Raw genomic sequence first — 19003 nt, forward strand, 5'->3', positions numbered from 1 at the left:
AACACTGCACACCAAACAAACAGCTAATCATGTATGGAAGAGAGACATAAGGTAAGGCTGGACTGTACAAAACCAGTTTTATGATCTCTCCTCATCTGTCTTATCTGTTCATCTCATGATTTCTCTCTCCATGGTCCTGATGCACTAAACTGTGGTAGGATTGTCAGGTAGCACACAGCCATTTTACCCTTACTACAGTGTAGCACAAGTTGCCGAATTAGTGTGACCTGCGATATGTAACGGGAACGCTGCCAGCAGCAGTAACAGTAAAACTACCATGGGCTGCCTGCACACAGTAATGTAACCACAGTTTAGTGAATCAAGGCCCTTAGCCCTCATTTCATTTACTTTTTCTCGTACATTTTCCCCTACAAAATAACTTTTTACGACTCGCACAACATGTAACTATTTTCCACCCAACTATCGTCCAAACTTGGTCTGTTGGCTGATAGTTGGGCATGTGAACACGTGAGAAATGACAACACAAGTAACTGATAACAGGTGGTTTGCCTGATCCAACAAGCGGATTGACTTGCACAACTGTTGGGCTGGTAACGTGCCATTGGCCACGTGTGTATAAGTTCTACTAGTTTTGAATGCGGCCATATCGTGCAGTCTGTTGTTCCGCTTGGGTGCACAGTATGCAAATGAGTTGGTTGGCTAGTGCGTGGACAATACAAGTCGTGCAATCGCTTGGTCGTGCAGTCAGTCATGTCGTCGGGTTGGTCAAGCAGAAAAGTTGCAAGTACATATGAGCCTTAAAAATTGAAAAAGTATCAGCAAGTAGATAAAAAAGTACAATCAAAATTATTTTCTTGCTTAACCACTGCAGCCTACAGGGTTGTTCATTTTTTGCATCTGAGCAACTTTCACCTCCCATTCATTTGCCAATAACTTTATCACTACTCATCACAATGAATTGATCTATATCTTGTTTTTTCTGCCACCAATTAGGCCTTCTTTGGGTGATACATTTTGCTAAGAATTATTTTATTCTAAATCCATTTTAACAGGAATATTCAGAAAGAAATGGAAAAAAAATCATTATTTCTCAGTTTTTGGCCATTATAGTTTGAAATTAATACAGGCTACCATAATTAACACTCATGTATTTTATTTGCCTATTTGTCCTGCTTATTACACCAATTAAATTATATCCCTATCACAATGTATGGTGCCGATATTTTATATGGAAATAAAGGTGCATTTTTGCAATTTGCGTCCATCACTATTTACAAGCCCATAATTTAAAAAATTATATTAATATACTCCTTTGACATGCATATTTAAAAAGTTCAGACCCTTAGGTAACTATTTATGTTTTTTGTTTTTTTTATTGTAATTTTTTTAATTTTTTTTTATTAAAAATTTTATTTGGGTAATTTTTTGGTGTGGGGGGTAAACAGCTAATTTGAAATGTAAAATAATGTATTTATTTAATAAAAAATGGATGAGTGTGTAGTTTTACTATTTGGCCACAAGATGGCCACAGTCAAAAAGTCCTGGAAGCGTACGATCACGCTTCCAGGAACATGAATGAGGACGGGGAACTTTTTTCTAACTCAGAAAAAACGCAGCCTCTAATAAGAGGTTGTTGGTTTTTCTGCAGGGGACTTCGATCAATGAATGGGAGCTATAATCCCATTCATTGATCGCTGGGCTAACGGTCGCAGCCGGTAGGAGTGCGCGCAGCCTATCTGGACGAGAATGTTCATCCAGATAGGCTTAAGTGGTTAATTATATTCTTGCTTGCTAAAAGCTGAAAAAGCTTTTTATTGATAAGATGTGAAAATATCACTTAGGTGAAAACTTTTGGAGAAAAAGTGAATTGGATCAGGCTCATACATTTTTATGGCATATAGTGAATTTAGTCCCTTATCTATTTATCTCATGAATTATCTTTCTCTATCTGTGTTAACTCGTAAATTCTCTCTCACAGTTGACATGCAAATAAGTAAGATGAGATAAATCAAGAGATATTTTGAGACATTTTGTGAATCACTTCCTATTCTGATAGCTACCCTGACAAGCTAGCAGAGCCTGATGTCAACACATGACATATGATAAAAACACCACCAAGAGCTTGTCTTTTGTGAAAACTACAGGTCATCACCACTGAAATTCACATTCTATTTTTTTAAGTGAACAGCTTCAAGACAATTTAAAGTGAACCTGAGACGAGAAGCGTTTCTGGTACAATACTTACCTGGGGCTTCCTTAAAGAGACTCTGTAACAAAATTTTAAGCCTTATTTCTTCTATCCTATAAGTTCCTATAACTGTTCTAATGTGGCCTGTCTTACTGCAGCCTTTCCTACTTGCGCTGTCTCTGTAATAAATCTTATCTCCTTTCCTCTGTTGTGTCTGTCGGGCTGAGGCTGGAATGTGTGGAATGTGCAGCACTGCTTGTCATTGGCAGAAGCTTTACACACCCCCTCCAAGCTCTGCATGAGTCACACAGTAAGCTAGTTCTCAGCCTATGATACTCTGGTAAGAAGCCAGTCTTTTGTTTGTAAACACTGCCTAAAACTGTTCATTACAAACCAGGATTGCAGCAGGGAGTGGCAGAAACAGCACAGAGGGGCACAGGAGAAAATAAGGAATAGAATGGTATGCTTTTTATTGTAAGAATATTAGAGTACAGATTCTCTTTAAGCCCCGTTAAGACTCCTTGTACCTCACCATCTCCCTGGGTGACCCCTGTCACCTGCAATTGTCCCTGAAAGCCTGGCCGAGTTGCACTTCATCGTGCATATGTGGCCAGGACCACTCCCCCACCACGCACCCATTCCTGGGAGAAATCAAACGCTCCCAGGGACAAGGGTGAGATGGGGGAGCGGGCCTGGTGGGCATGAGCAATGAAGCACGACTCGGCCAGGCTTTTGGGGACAATTGTGGGTGACGGCGAGGGGAGTTTTACATGGGGCCCCAAGAACTCTATTTATATGGAGCCTCAAAACCTACCAAGGACAGTTGCAGAGTCAGAGAGGTGTAATCAGAGTAAGGAAACAGTTTGTTAAGGATTACTAGTATTCACTGTACATATAAAGGTGTTTATTACCAGCATAGCACAAATGCAAAGCTAATAACAGGGGCGTAACTACAGGGGAGCAGTCCTTGCAACTGCAGGGGGGCCCAGACGTGTGTGGAGGGCCCCAGCTACTAATCACCTAACCAAGCTTCCCTCCAATACTCCAGATCAGGTGTTTTTGTGGCTACACATGTTATGGGTGTGAAGATTCTTATGGCCATACTTGTATTATGACCCTGGCAAGATAGGCCTTCTTGCTGTGAGGGTCATCAAGCGGAGGCAAGAGGATGGTTGTGAACATTAAGAGGGCCCTATCAAAGTTTTGCTGGGGGCCCCCATGATTTGTAATTATGCCACTGGCTAATAAGATGGATGAACGAGGGCCCTAGTGGGGCACCCTAGTCCAGGGACCCCAGTATGGTCACAACCTCTGCATGCCCTATCACTACGCCTCAGGGATGTAACTACAAATCATGGGGCAGCAAGACCCTTTCCCTTGCCTATGTTTGGTGACCCTCACAGCCTGGGGCCCATCATACAAGGCAAATCAAGTGTGGCAATCAGGACCTTCTGACCCATGAAATGTGTAGCCACAAAAACGTCTGATCTGGGGTATCAGAGAGAGAGAAGGTTAGCGGTTTGGATCCTCCCCCACCTCTGAGCCCCTCTACATTCACAGATGTTGCTCCCCCCTAGTTACGCCGGTGCTATTGAATGTGAAACTGTGATCAATTCATAATGTGACTCCTTAGCATGCATATGGTTTGCGGTTTGTTAGATTTTCAGAAGTAGTTCTATTATGAATCACCCAATAAATCCTGTCTATCACGTGTTCCTGGTTGCAGCATGCCGGTACGTAATTGCATTTTCATAGAATAACACCCTTCAAACTAACATAGATATTTGAGCTTTAACACATGTGACTACATCTTTAAATTTTGCTCATGGCAATCAATCAGTTCACATGACCACAATAAACTTAATTAAGCAAGCATTGATTTTATTTACATCCATCTGTACTGAAATCCACAACGGCTTTATTGATTTTAATGTGATAGCGTGAGTAGATTAAGAACCACGAGTGACCTTGTAAAGAGAATCAGCACTATATAGGAAGTGACATTTTTATTTTATTTCCTCTCTCGAAAAAGGAACATCTTTCTTCCCTATAACGCCGGCATAATAATCCAAATACTCATACGAGGTAAAGTGGACACTTCTAGATGAGCATCACTCCTAGCAGTTCAAATGGCGTCTGTGCTAGAGCACATTATGCAGGAGAGAGCCCGGCCATGTAATGTAACACAGCCTCATTGTACGCGCACATAATTATGGCATTGAAAATGACAGTACAGCTTAGAAACACAAAGTACAGACCTGCAGTAATCCATAGCAACCAGCCAGCAATAACCCTCAATCTGCTAAGTTACACAATAAAAGCATTTAACACTGCACAAAGGGGCTTGCATTCTACACATCCTCAGAGGCAGAATTCATACATGAAGGAACCTTCTGCACCTTTTAACTGCAATTTTCATAGTAAATCACTCTACTTACCAAGGAATCAATGGCATTTGAGTGCTTTTGTTCTTTTGTAATACTACATTATTAACACAATCTCTCTTTATTATAAAGATTAGTTCAATAAGAAATAACAGAAACGTGGGCTTAACATTTTTTCAATTTTCAGAAGTCAGCTTACGTTTAGCACTAAACCTTTGTGTATGAAGCCCCAATGAGAGACTTCCAGCAATACTTGCATGTTACCTCATTCTCAGGTCAAGCCTCGCCCTGACACATTCCTATCAAATGACTTCAGGGTAGGAGCTAGTTATCATCCCTTAGTAGTGAGGTGGGACATCCCTGTGTTGAAGAGCCCCCCTGGGGCAATGTTATCACTCATTAGTTCAGGGAAACAGCAGAACTCTTCAGGAACAATTGCAGGTGTTGGCACAGAGCACAAAAATGGTTCTTCATGCATTGCTTTACTTAGTCTTGTCATGTGATATACCAAGTCACATGACCACATGTAGGGGGCACACAGGAAAGTGTCACTGTGCTGGTCCTCAGGTATTGCAGCTTCTTTTATGAAATAATGTGAAATGTGGTTATGGGCGCTCCTCTATGTAGTAATTCCTTACACCAATAGTCAAGAGAAATAAATAACTAAAAAGGGGAAAGAACAAAATAAATGGAAAATCACAACAACAATAGAGCTCTCTATGGGTCACCACACATTGGGAGGGGATTGCCACCCTAATTGAATGTAATAGATAATTATGTGCAGGCGCTCAACATATATAGAATTGGCAGTTCAAAAAATATGTCAGATTCTCTGACAGTAACAGCCACTTCAATTTGCATAAAGTCCCACAGTTCAATTTTACATAACAAATCCCACCAGGTACTCTCACCAGATTTGGTGGCTGATCAAGTAAAAAATCAGCATAATCAGCTTTTTAGGCAGCATTCAATCTTCCTCCATGGATAGGATTCTCTAAAACTCAAAGACAGAGATGCAAACAATAGCGTAATCCAGCCCAGTGTGGTGAGTGTGAGGAGCGGAGGTCATGTGCTCACCGCGGCGGAGAAGAAGGAAGAAGCAGTTTTCAACTATGGTGACAGAAATTTTAAAGGACAACTATCAAAGTTAACTAAAATGTCTGTGTGTCTCTTTCTGTCACGCCGTGTAAAGTAAACAATTTACTGCCAGGTTACAGTGATGCTCTGCCTTCCCCAATGCCGACACAAAATTGTTATAAAACAGCTGGTAAACAAAGCTATTTTTTTACACAGGCTGTGCTGAGAAACCTCTCAAAGGCATTCTAGTGTTGTTGACTAAAAGCTCTATAGGTATGTGATGTTCACAGATAAACAGTTGTTCTTTAAGCTGCTTGGAGATGACTTTACAGCATTTAACTTGATCCTTTACTTTCTGGTGCACTTTCAATGTGAAACGCACAGATACTAAACAGCAGAGTAATGCTATATGTAAATGGAATGGTAAAATATGCACAGTTATGCCCCCTCTCCTCAGACATGATAACCGGTAAAATGTGTAACAAGCAGAAATCAAAGTCAGTCCAATGATTTCTGAAGTGACTATAGTACTATCTAATGTCGTTCATCCAGAGCCAGAAATAACTCACGGCAATCTTCTATGATATTGGATTCCCCACTGACATTCAATGACAATTACCATAACAGGTATAAACCAGGACTGTATGACAAGTTTTCCACAATAACATTCAATAAAGGGATAACACAGCGCTGTGATACATGATGGGAGCACGCTTCTTTCCGTGCAACATATAAAGCAGACACAAAGATTCCAAATTAGATTTAATGATAACTGCTCCTCGAATAAGGATATTAGAAGCCGCTGAGCCGTTCTCTGGCCATATGCTCCTATCCAGGTCACAGAACTTCAAGGTGCCGTTCATAGTAGGGGAACGGGATAATACCCCCTGTACATCTGACTAACATTCATATTGTAAGTAATGAGGCAGTAATGCAGGAGTTCTGTGAGGAAAGCTGTAACCTACCCAGTAAGCAGGAAAGTCACTTTACTTTGTGTTTCTGTTGAATGAGGCGGCCTACCAATGCAGCAGTGCAGTCCACACTGCAAGCTGACTAATGAGAATAATGGAGAAACAATGCTAAAAGAATAGAGACAGAAAAGTGGAGCCTATTTTTGTGGAGGAGCAGAATTCAGGCAAACAGCATTAGGCTATATTAATCATACTACAGCAAAGTCCCCGTTATGCCCCAGGGGCCAAAAACAGGTCTTTGGGAATTACCGCGTTAGTATACAGTAATCCCCTTCTGGTCGGGATCCAAACAGGAAGTGATGCTCGGTCACATCCTGTTTTAGAGATACGGAAGTGTGAAGAAGCATACTGTAAAAATATGCTTCCGTGCATGCAGGCTGCAACAACAAAACGCCAACATTTTGGCAAACCCTGCATCGCCATAGACTTACATGACTTCAGTCCGCCGCCGGTTTGTCCACGAGGTAGATCGGAGACTTCTGGCGCACCACACAGTATAAAAGTTCCCATAGGCTTTCATTAGCATAGCGGTGAGGTGCAGTAAAATGACCCAATGCACCGCACCAGTGTGAAAGGGCCCAATGGTTTTGTGGCCATAGTTTCTTTACTAGAGCTACATAACGAGGTTGTTCTAATTTATATCCTATATTATATTTATGTGTTTTTAACTGTGTGTTTTGAAAAAATAAAATACCCATTATGGTTGTATGAATTAATGGGTAGGCTGCCATTTAATTAGAGTTTGTGTACACATCTTTTTGCCAGCCCCACTGATTATGTTTTGCTAGTTTATTCATTGAATTACAGTAAGTACAAACCATAAACAAAACTAGACCATCTGTGCTTAACACAGTACTACAACTTAACCTTTTCGGGACCGCCTCTATGAGATCCTACGCCGTACTTGTGGCTGTTCTAGCCTGATGCGGCGTAGGATCTACGCCGGCCCGCAGTTTCCGCTCCCGACGCGATCGTGCGCACCCGGAGGGGGAGATTAAGCTGTCATATGACAGCCGACATCTCCCCCGAGTGATCAGCAGCCATCGCGTATGGCTGCTGATCACATGATCACTACGATCGTAGTGATCAGTTTGACAGCTGCGGCGGCAGGGGGGGGGGAAAGAAGAGGATCCACTCACCTCCCTGCCGTTCCAGCGACGATCGGCGCCCCCTCCGCTCTGGCCGGCATCTCCGCTCCGTCTGACGTCAGCGCCGGGTCCCGGCTTGATGACGTCATCAAGCCGCGACCCGGAACTGATTGTCAGACAGAACGGAGATGCTGGCTGGAGAAGAGGGTTCCGTGCGGCTCATCGCTGGAGCCTGGAAGGTAAGTGAAGGCTGCTGGCAGAAGGGGGGGGCCCAGGCCACCATGGGGGGACACAAATCCAGGCAGCCACAGACGGGATCCGGCCGCCTGACCCCCCCAAACGCGCGCACCCCCTTCCCGCGCAAAATGCCTGGTCCTTAAGGGGGGTTAGGTGGCCGGCCCCGAAAAGGTTAAATAAAGCACATGAGACCAGTTGAACTTCTATTGCAGCGTATTATATAAATACGTGTTGTATCTAATTTATATAATACACTGCAATTTATATAAGACACTTCAATAGAAGTTCAACCGGTCTCATGTGCTTTATCCTTAATACCAGTTATTTAAAAAGCCTATTATACACCATATACACCTTCTGTAAATAACTGTAAACAACTACTGTGTATACTTTTCTAGGCAGTATCATCCAAAAATACAAACAAAAAGTAGTAGCTGCATGACTCAATACTACAATATTAGAGATAGTCAAAGAAGTGCTAATCATTATTCAAGCTGATGCTAATATTATGTTACCTTTATACAAATTTATGCAACTTAGAAATTGACCTCTCAAAATCATCTACTGCATTTGATTGGTCCATTTCCAATGTGCATACATTTGCATAAAATTTGCTTCAACTTGAAATAATTAGCATCTCATTGACCATCTCTGTCCAGAACTACATGGAGGTGTTTGGTGGGAGGAGGCCGGAAATTCCATGTACACTCTCATTACTATGGCCCACAGTTGCTATATTAATTCCAAAGGCAAACAGTTTACTTCTAGCTAAACTTTATATCATCTATTGTCACCCACAGCCGTACACTGTCTGGGCATTCGATGTGTGAGCATCTATTGATCACACTGCAGACTTGGCAAAAGGTGTGTACATGTATGGACAAACCTGTTACTTCACAATGAGTGGCTGAATGCTCTTGCAGACACACCTGTGCTCTTTAAACCTTTTCTGGTATCGCCCAACCTTCCCTCCGCTTAAGAGTCTTTTCGAGTTATCTTGACTTGATAAAACACACATCAGAGACATAAAAAGTGACTAGGAACCTCTCATTACCGCCTCAAGTGATACTGTGCTCATTATGATATAACTGTTTCAATAAAGCATCTGGCTAAAAATACATTAATGCACCTATGAATATGTATTGGGCTAGTTAAACATTAATGCTTATTAGTTCATTGAACGCAAGCCTAAGCTTTTCCAATAAGGCCAGCAGAAATATAATAGGAAGTTACAGAATTCTACCTTGTGATATGCATGTGAGGACTTTTACTTCTGGATGCAGGCAAAAAAGGGTATATAAAGCCTGGCTTCTTAGTGCTGGTAAATTTTACTGCCTAAATACATCCACATCCTATAAAAACCAGGGCTGTGGAGTCGGAGTCGTGGAGTCGGAGTCGTGGAGTCGGGCAATTTTGGGTGCCTGGAGTCGGAGTCGGGAAAAAATGCACCGACTCCGACTCCTAATGAATTTGTAACTGTAATTAAAATAGAAAATATGATAAAATGTTCTATTTCTCAGATAATAGTCATTAAAATAATGTATATAAACAGTATATATACAGTAATAGCTGTGCTTAGTCCACAACAATGAAATAAACCAATCAAAATTAGTTACTTGTGCTGCTTCAATAAAGCTGTCCCCGTATTTTTAAGGTCAGATATACATATCTGATTGTGACTGTATATATGATGTGTACACAGGAATCTCTTATATATACTAAATAACATCTATGCTGTAAGAATAAAGCCTGATGTGTAGCTGTGTCACTAATAGAGATGGTCAACGAGATGGAAATAATTCTGCATTGATGCTGATTTATGCAAATGTATGCACTCCCTTTGCTGATAAAATCAAATAATTTGATATGTTGTTAAAATTTGGTTTGGTGACTACAAATTAAAGGGTAACTGAGACGGATGAAAAGTAAAGTTGTATACATACCTGGGGCTTCCTCCAGCCCCCTTCAGGCTAATCAGTCCCTCGCTGTCCTCCACCACCCGGATCTTCTGCTATGAGTCCTGGTAATTCAGCCAGTCAGCGCTGTCCGGCCGCATGCCGCTCCCACAGCCAGGAACATTCTGCACCTGCGCAATAGTGCTGCACAGGTGTAGTATGCTCCTGGCGGCGGAGTGTGTGCATGCGCACTACGCCTGACTGGCTCAAGTACCTGGACTCATAGCAGAAGATCCAGGTGGCGGAGGAGGACAACGAGGGACTGATTATCCTGAAGGCGGCTGGAGGAAGCCCCAGGTATGTATAAAACTTTAATTTCATCTGTCTCAGGTTTACTTTGTTACACAGTAGTACTATACTCCACATATGCACTCCCCACAGAGCTGCAGGGAATCCACTGAGAATGCTGTGCACATTGAACACAGAGGTGTTGTCTGTTTACAATCTCCTCATTCCCCTGCAGAGTACCTGCACATCATTCTTACATGTACCCACACTTACATTGCCTAGGGCCTGATAGATGTTCTTTGTTCCGGTTTGTACCTTTTACAAGTACTCTTACCAAGGACTAGTTTTAGTCTAAAGGGAATAAATATAGTAGTCTACATATCCTTCTTACTTCAGTTGTCTTGTAAAATTCCTAAGCGTTGGCAGTTAAGAGACAAATTTCATGTTACATACTTTTAATCAACAAAATTGTAATATGCAAATTAGAGGAGTCGGAGTCGTGGAGTCGGAGTCGGTGGAATCCTAAACTGAGGAGTCGGAGTCGGTGGATTTTTGGACCGACTCCACAGCCCTGATAAAAACATCAATGGCAGCTTAGCATACCTCCAAGCTTTCTGAGACAAGGCGGAAGGCCAGTACTACATGCAAACACAGTTGGTCACACCCCACCTAACACCTCCAGTTACAACCCACCACACCCTACAGTCCCACCCCCACCACATGTCCAGTCACACCACCACCCACATTTTTATCATACCTCCAGGTCAGACTGGTCGTGGCAGTCCTGTGATTGGGCACTGCCTAAAACTTGAGTGCTGTAATTGGGCACTCACATCATTATTTTAACAATATCCTGTTAGTTGCTGTAGACTAGCTGCGTTTCTCGTATCAGTAATATTTTCTGGATTACAAAATCGCAGCCCTTAAAGGACTTACGAGGCCAGATTTGTAAAAAATACATAAAAAAAGTTAGATACCTGTGCGTGTTTGCAAGGCACGGAGGACGCCGTCCGCGCCCTCCGTGCCGTTCCGCCTGGTCCCCGCTGCTTAATATGCCCCCGAACGACCCCCGACCGCACGGCCTGGGTCGGGCTCTCTAGCCTTCACAAAGATGGCGGCCGGTGCTGGCCGCGGCTGCGCAGTCCGCATAGCCGCGAGTGCGGCTGCGCAGCTCTAAGGCCAACTCCCCGATCCACGCTACTGTTACGTGGATCGGGGGGTTGGCCTTAGAGCTGCGCAGCCGCACTCGCGGCTATGCGGACTGCGCAGCCGCGGCCAGCTCCGGCGGCCATCTTGGTACAGGCTGGGGAGCACGACCCGGGCCGCGCGGTCGGGGACCGTTCAGGGGCATATTAAGCAGCGGGGACCAGGTGGAACGGCACGGAGGGCGCAGACGGCGTCCTCCGTGCCTTGCAAACACGCACAGGTATCTAACTTTTTTTGTTTTTTTTGCAAATCTGGCCTCGTAAGTCCTTTAATACTGGCTTTTTGGGTTCCTCTTTTTCATTGTTTGTTATATAGCTGAGTACTCAACATAAGAGGGTGGTCCAGAAAGTAACAGCAATATTAAATTAATCAATGAAAGTGGAATTAAACTCCAGTCAATTCACTTTTTTCCCTGAGTTTTCTCCAAGGTGGGCACCAGCATTGGCTATGAGTGCTATTGCTCAAACCAACAGCACCACGGTGACCCAACATATTCCGCAAACTGTTAGATAATTTTTGTTTTCTCTATAAAATAACTTTTCAGATTTTTTCCAATTGAAAAAAGAGGAAGATATTAGAGGTAATGAGCAATGCAGATTAGGTGCAAGCTAGCAGGATTCTGGATTCTCTAGTATTTTGTTGCTGTCAGAGTACATCTAGGTACATGTGTGTAGAAGCTCTGTACTGCTCTGTAATCTGACCTGTTGCTCTGCTATTAGAAAAACAATTAGCTTATAACCAACAAAAAAATCATCCTTTTGTTTACCTAAGATAAACTGGTCTGGATAGCCAGTGAATTAATGAGCTGAAAAGAGAGGAATTTAGCTCTGTGACTGGGAAAAAAATACACACCATTTGATTACCTCAGCATGGAATTCCTGAACTCTGTAGCTGCTTTTCCTGTTCAGTGCACACTGCTGGAGCCTCAAACAGTTAAATGTATGTTACTCAGCAGGCAGGAGGTTGGGACGGGCCCTCCCAGTCACTGTGGGTCCCTCACAGGGCTACTGGCTGTGATGCAGCCCGGATTTACCTCACAGGAGCCTACAGGCACAGATGTCCTGGCACCTTAGACTTCACCCTCCATGAATCTACAAACCTCTGTTGAACCAAGCCTATAGGCACAGATGTCCTGGCACCCTGGACTTTTCCCTCCATGAACCTAAAAACCCCTGCCAAACCGCTGGCTGTCACTTCTCCCTTACTGCCCTTGCCTGTTATATGTAACTACAGGTGACCCTTAGCATTAGGTAGCCAGAGGTCCCCTTAATATTAAGTAGCTAGAGGTGTTTACCCCTGTATCAGTTAGCTAGAGGTACCTCAGTATTAAGTAGCTAGAGGTGCCCCTGACTGAAGGGAGATCTTGTCAGTGGAAGGCTGAGAGCCAGGTGAGTAACCTCTCATTTACACTCTCATCAGGAATCTGCATAGGGAAGGAGGTGCTCTGGGAGGGGAGTGAACTGCCTTTCCATCATTAGGTGCTTGTAGGCACGTGCCTACAGTACCTTATGGTAAATCCAGCCCTGCTGCGATGGCATAATGGTGGCTCTGTTTACATGATACTTAGATGCCGTGATGAACATCAAACAATACAAATTCATGTGTACAATCTAGATCTGTACTGCAGTATGTGCGAAGCTGTATACCTGAGTGCAAAGCACAAAGCTGTACATTAAGTAGAGGTCCCAATCCATTCTCCACCATTAGTTACATCTGTGAGCTGCACTGAATTCCATATATAATCAGTATAATACAAACCTACAAGAAATGTCAGTACACATCGTAGCGTAACTGTAATGTGAACAGAATGAATACAGATGTGAATGTATCTTAAAGGAACTGAGACAGATCCGTAATGTGTCTCATCTGAAGAAAGCACATGTCTGATATAAACAGAAGATGGTAATTGGGCAGGAATTGCAGTATAGTGCTATGAATAATGAAGAAGAAAACTAGCCATTCTAACACATCCCCGCAGCTGTTGGTGATACATACGAACACAGAAGTCTCCGCTTTCATAGTACCCAGGGCAGCACTGTGACCTCCGTCTGTACATGGTTCTCAGGCCACGCCGGTATGCAGTCTTATAACTTATTCTGTGAAAGGAAGAAGAGAGGCGTCATCAGCCAATGCAGCCAAGGCCATTTTCAAAATTCTATCCTGCAGCATTACTGTTTGAAGTAAAAAGAAATGTAAAGTATAAAAAGGCAATGGATAGGCTTCAATCTCCCTATACGCTCACATAGAAAAACACCCACAACACACACATATGCTCACACACACTCAGATTCATACATGCAGGCCAGCCTTAGGTTATAGGGGGCTGTACACAGGAGTTTATCTTGGTAGCTCACTCCAGAAAATAAAGGCAATCTTGCTCATTTTTCCTCAAAGTATAACTATATTTTACTGTAGAAACGCAGAATCCCCTCCAGAACAACTTAAAGAGGAACTCCAATGAAAATAATGCAATTTAAAAAGTGCATAATTTTTAATGATTATGTATACATGATTTAGTCAGTGTTTGCTCACTGTAAAATCTTTCCTCTCCCTGATTTACATTCTGACAATTATCACATGGTGACATATTTACTGTTGGCAGGTGATGTCAGTGGAAGGAGGAGATGCCGCTTGCTTTTTTGGCAGTTGGAAACAGCTGTTATTTCCCACAATGCAACAAGGCTCCCACAGTTTGATGTCAGGACCTCAGTGCTGTGAGGCGCTGACATCACACTGTGGGAGGGGTTTCACCACAATATCAGCCATACAAAGCCTCCTGATGATCCGTTTGAGAAAAGGAATAGAGTCCTCATGGGATATCAGCTACTGATTGGGATGAAGTTCAATTCTTGGTTACAGTTTCTCTTTAATACACTGCTAGAATTTGTAATACATTTTAGTTTATCAGCTTTCTATAGCTCTCTCTGAGCTGGGGAAAATATATATGGCAGAAGTCAGCTGGAAGGAGGAGGAGGTGCCGGATGGGCTTTTTTACAACTGGGTTAGCATGTTTTGGAGCCTGTTCATGTTAGCAGTGTTGCGGCACAGTGTACATTACTCTGTGCCGCCACTGCTCAGGGACCCTCTACAGTGGCTTAGGAGCTCTGGCCGCAGTGCGAGTTTTACATTGGGACCTTCAAGCGCTCTATACACAATTGATATAGAGAGCCAAAACCTGCCAAGGATGGCTTCAGTGTCAGAGGGGTACAAGCGGGGTGGGGGATAAGTCTATTAAGGGTTACAGCTATTCAAAGCACATATATAGGAGCTCATAACCACCGCAGTTGGGACTCTGATCCAGGGGCCCACTAGGGGCCATCACTACCTCTGCATCCCCTATTACTACGCCACTGATCCTCTACACTTGCACGGCACCATTCACACCAATGGTGGTGTGGTCAAGAACCGTAAGGATAAAATGAATCCAATAGGATTTTGAAGCAGTGCCCTGTTCACTTGTATGTAACAGGGCAGTACCGCCCCATCACAGGCAGAAGAGGCATACTGGAATGGGCATCACAACTCATTTTTGTTAGTATGAATAAGCCCTAAACATTAAATAAATACTACTGTACTATTTAGCTAGATGTGATTGCCACATAGCTAGATTGCTGAATAGCACCACCGCCGTTTAACTTTCAAATGCAATTCAGCTAACTGGGGCTTTGTATTAGCTAGTTGTCACTAGTTTGTCTCACTCTAGTGTGTCTGTAACTGTGACCTGTAGACTTTTTTTTTCTTTGCACATTCTTCTCTAACATGATCTGTCAAGTAGGGGCAGCATGAGAGAAAGCTCTGTCTCCAAAGGTTTTGAGGTGTACTCTGGGAGAGACCAACTGGCCAGACTGCATTCAGACAGAAAAAAGCTAACAATTTGGAGCTAGTAAGCAGTCAGCGCAATCTAAGCAGCTTGTCGAGATGGGCATACTGGAGTGAGTACTGCAGTTTACTGCACGCCTAATTCAGTAGATGGGTGTACCTATCATACAAGATGGTGCATTATGACTGAACACTGCTCTCTATGAGCTGTAGCTGGTGAATTCAACTCAGGAGGCTGTCCATGGTGCTGAACCTGCAACACACCACAGATAGCAGGGGAAAATTTAGCATGTTACTTGCTAATCATCTCAGGATTTTTCCTCCAGTATGCCCACCTTGACAAGCTGCTTATATTGCACTCTGACTGCTTTCTAGCTCCAAATGGTTAGCTTTTCTCTGTCTTGAATGCAGTCTGGCCCCTTTTCTAACTTTCCCAGCCTTGCCAGCTTACTTGAAGAGTATCTGGAGGAGGTCAGTTTCCTTCAAGCTAACTTTCTGCAGTCAACTTTGTCTCCATTAACCTCCCTGGCGGTAAGCCCGACCTCAGGTCGGTCTATGCCGCGCAGGAGGGTTTCTCAGGCCCTGCTGGGCCGATTTGCACAATTTCTTTTGTACATACAGCTAGCACTTTGCTAGCTGCGTGTACTTCCCGATCGCCGCCTCTCCGAGCCGATTCGCCACTACCCGCCGTGCCGCCCCCCCCGACCCCTTGCGCAGCCTGGCCTGTCAGCGCAGAGAGGTGGATCGGGACTCCCGATGACGTCCGTGACAATCGTCACCATGGCGACGGGGAAGCCAAACCCGGAAATCCCATTCTGAACGAGATTTCCTGTCTGCGCTGATCACCGGAGGCGATCGGGGGGTGGGGGGGGGGTGGGGGGATGCCGCTGCACAGCGGCTATCATGTAGCTAGCGCTAGGCTAGCTACATGATTAAAAAAAAAATGTAAAGTGCTGCGCTGCCCCCTGGCGGTTTTAATAGACCCCCAGGTAGGTTAATAGACTTTACGGGGCCCTGTGGCAGAGTGAGGTGGCTAACATGACTGTCAGGAAATTCATGAGTCCCTTAGAGCCACATCAGGCTATTGCAGAAGTTTGCCCAAGTTCATAAACAGAGGCAGAACTGGCAGCAGGGAGTTCGTTGCACAGAGGTGATCTCTCCTAGGGGCTCTTCGAACATGCTGAAGAGACTGTAAGCAAGTCAGGGGCCAGACTGCAGTCAGCATGGAGACAAGCTTACCATTAGCTTGGAAAGACTGCAATCAGATTGGTTGGAGAAGAATGGGGGTTTGGAAAAGACCCTCAAAGTCTTGTAGCAGTTTTAATAGATTCTGCTTTTACACTCTTCGAGCAAATGTGTAAGTGGTCCTGGAAGGCCCCAGTACACTTAAGCCTCGTACTCACGAGGCACAAATGTTACCAGTCGCGGGGAAAAAAAAAAGCAGCGACAGCTCATCGCAAGGTCCCTCTGTGCAACAGCCGTACACACGGTGCACAGAGGGACAGAGATGCGGCGGAAGCTGTCGCCGAAGGCTCCTCCCCCCCGCCGTCCGCCGGAAGCTCCAAACATTGTGTATGGAGTTGCTGCCGCTAGTCCGCATACACACGGCGGACTAGCGACAGTTGTGTCAAAGTTGCGGCGACAGTTGTTGCAGGCGATTGACCAAGTCAATCGCCCGGCGACAGCTCTGAGTAGCGACGGTTCGGGGCGCGTGCGTCATACACACAGGCGACCTGTCGCCGCAACACGCACGTGCCACGTGGTTGCGGCGACAGTTGTAGCCTGTGTGTATGGGCCAATAAACTGGAGTGGTAGTGTTTTTTATTTTGTTTTACCGCTTTTGGGGCAATGGGATAGCACCATAGTCTCTTAAAACCATTACCAATCTCCAGGGGGTGGGTTTGAAAGCACAACAGGTCCTACCTGCAGAAAGACTATTTAGCATAACAAAAGCACAGCTCATCTGTGTGTTGTCAGTGAAGGCTTGCTGTGTGCAGGTCTTTAGCTAGTCCACACATAGCAGGCAACTAAGTTGCTTGAACCACCATGGGCAAAAATGTTCTCATTTATATGCATAACTAAACACTAAATTAATGTAAAACTTTGCTTATGGAGGTTAGGTGTTTTTGAATTTGGATATAAAGTGAAAACAGAATACCCAAGCAGCTTGGGATCAGGGGTGGACTGACCATTAGGGCACTCGGGCACGGACCGAGGGCCCATGGTCAGGGGGGGGCCTGCCGCCTGCCAGAGAGCCCTGAGCACGAGGGAAGACAGCCAGTGAAGGAGGGCGATTTGCATAGCAGCGGCGAAGGGGGGAGGGAAGTTCCCCCCCCCCTTCTCTCACCTTGGGGCCCCCCTTCCTGGCTCTCCCCTCCAGAATCAGTAAAGTGTCTGTGCAGCGGCTGACAGCGGGCGGAGACTTACCACTGTTCAGCCACTGGAGGGAGCGTTGATCTGTGTGCCGCTAGTCTGGGCTTCTCAAGCCCAGACTAGCAGCACACAGATCAACGCTCCCTCCGGTGGCTGAACAGCGGTAAGTCTCCGCCCGCTGTCAGCCACTATCCGCTGCGCCGACACTTTACCGATTCTGGAGGGGAGAGCCAGGAAGGGGGGCCCCAAGGTGAGGGAAGGGGGGGCAACTTCCCCCCCTTCTCCCCTGCTATGCCCATCGCCCTCCTTCACTGGCTGTCTCCCCTCCTGGAGACACCTACAAGCCTGGCTGCATATACTGGGGGCACCTATAGACCTGGCTATACTGGGGAGACCTATACACCTGGCTGCATATACTGGGGAGACCTATACACCTGGCTGCATATACTGGGGGCACTTAAACGCCTCACTACATATACTGGGGGCACTTATAGACCTAGCTACATATACTGGGGGCACCTATAGACCTGTCTATACTGTGGACACCTATACACCTGGATGCATATACTGGGGAGACCTATACACCTGGCTGCATATACTGGGGGCACTTATACACCTGACTACATATACTGGGGGCACTTATAGACCTAGCTGTATATACTGGGGGCACATATAGACCTGGCTATACTGGGGACACCTATACACCTGGCTACATATACTGGGGACACCTAAAGACCTGGCTATCTATGCAGGAGACACCTATAGACCTGGCTATCTATACAGGAGACACCTATAGACCTGGCTATCTGTACTGGGGACACCTATAGACCTGGCTATCTGTACTGGGGACACCTATAGGCCTAGCTACCTATTCTGGAGACACCTGTAGACCTGGCTACCTATACTGGGGACACCTATAGACCTGGCTATCTTAACTGGGGACATCTATAGACCTGGCTATCTTAACCAGCTGAGTGGTCTGGACGAGCTCAGCTCGTCCAACACCGCCAGCGGCTGCCGCTCAGGCCCTGCTGGGCCGATTTTAACGAAATAAAAAGCAGCACACGCAGCCGGCACTTTGCCAGCCGCGTGTGCTGCCTGATCGCCGCCGCTCTGCGGCGATTCGCCGCGAGCAGCGGCGAAAGAGGGCCCCCCTAGCCGCCTGAGCCCAGCGTAGCCGGAACAAAAAGTTCCGGCCAGCGCTAAGGGCTGGATCGGAGGCGGCTGACGTCAGGACGTCGGCTGACGTCGATGACGTCACTCCGCTCGTCGCTATGGCGACGATATAAGCGAAACAAGGAAGGCCGCTCATTGCGGACTTCCTTGTTTATTCTGGGCGCCGGAGGCGATCGGAAGATCGCCTCCGGAGCGCCCTCTAGTGGGCTTTCATGCAGCCAACTTTCAGTTGGCTGCATGAAATAGTTTTTTTTTTATTTAAAAAAAACCCTCCCGCAGCCACCCTGGCGATTTAATCAGAACGCCAGGGTGGTTAAATGGGGACTTCTATAGACCTGGT

At 45.3% G+C, this 19003-nt stretch overlaps 1 protein-coding gene across 1 annotated transcript in view; it reads right to left on the bottom strand.

The window, feature by feature from the left end:
* Positions 1-19003, bottom strand: part of MEGF11 (multiple EGF like domains 11) — a 714010-nt gene that overhangs the window by 522605 nt on the left and 172402 nt on the right. The window contains exon 4 of the mRNA XM_068273562.1: positions 13291-13391. Coding sequence (XP_068129663.1) covers positions 13291-13391 — 101 coding nt within the window. The remainder of the gene's footprint in view (positions 1-13290; positions 13392-19003) is intronic.

This window comes from Hyperolius riggenbachi, chromosome 3 (genome assembly GCF_040937935.1).
Source record: "Hyperolius riggenbachi isolate aHypRig1 chromosome 3, aHypRig1.pri, whole genome shotgun sequence".
NCBI lineage: Eukaryota > Metazoa > Chordata > Amphibia > Anura > Hyperoliidae > Hyperolius > Hyperolius riggenbachi.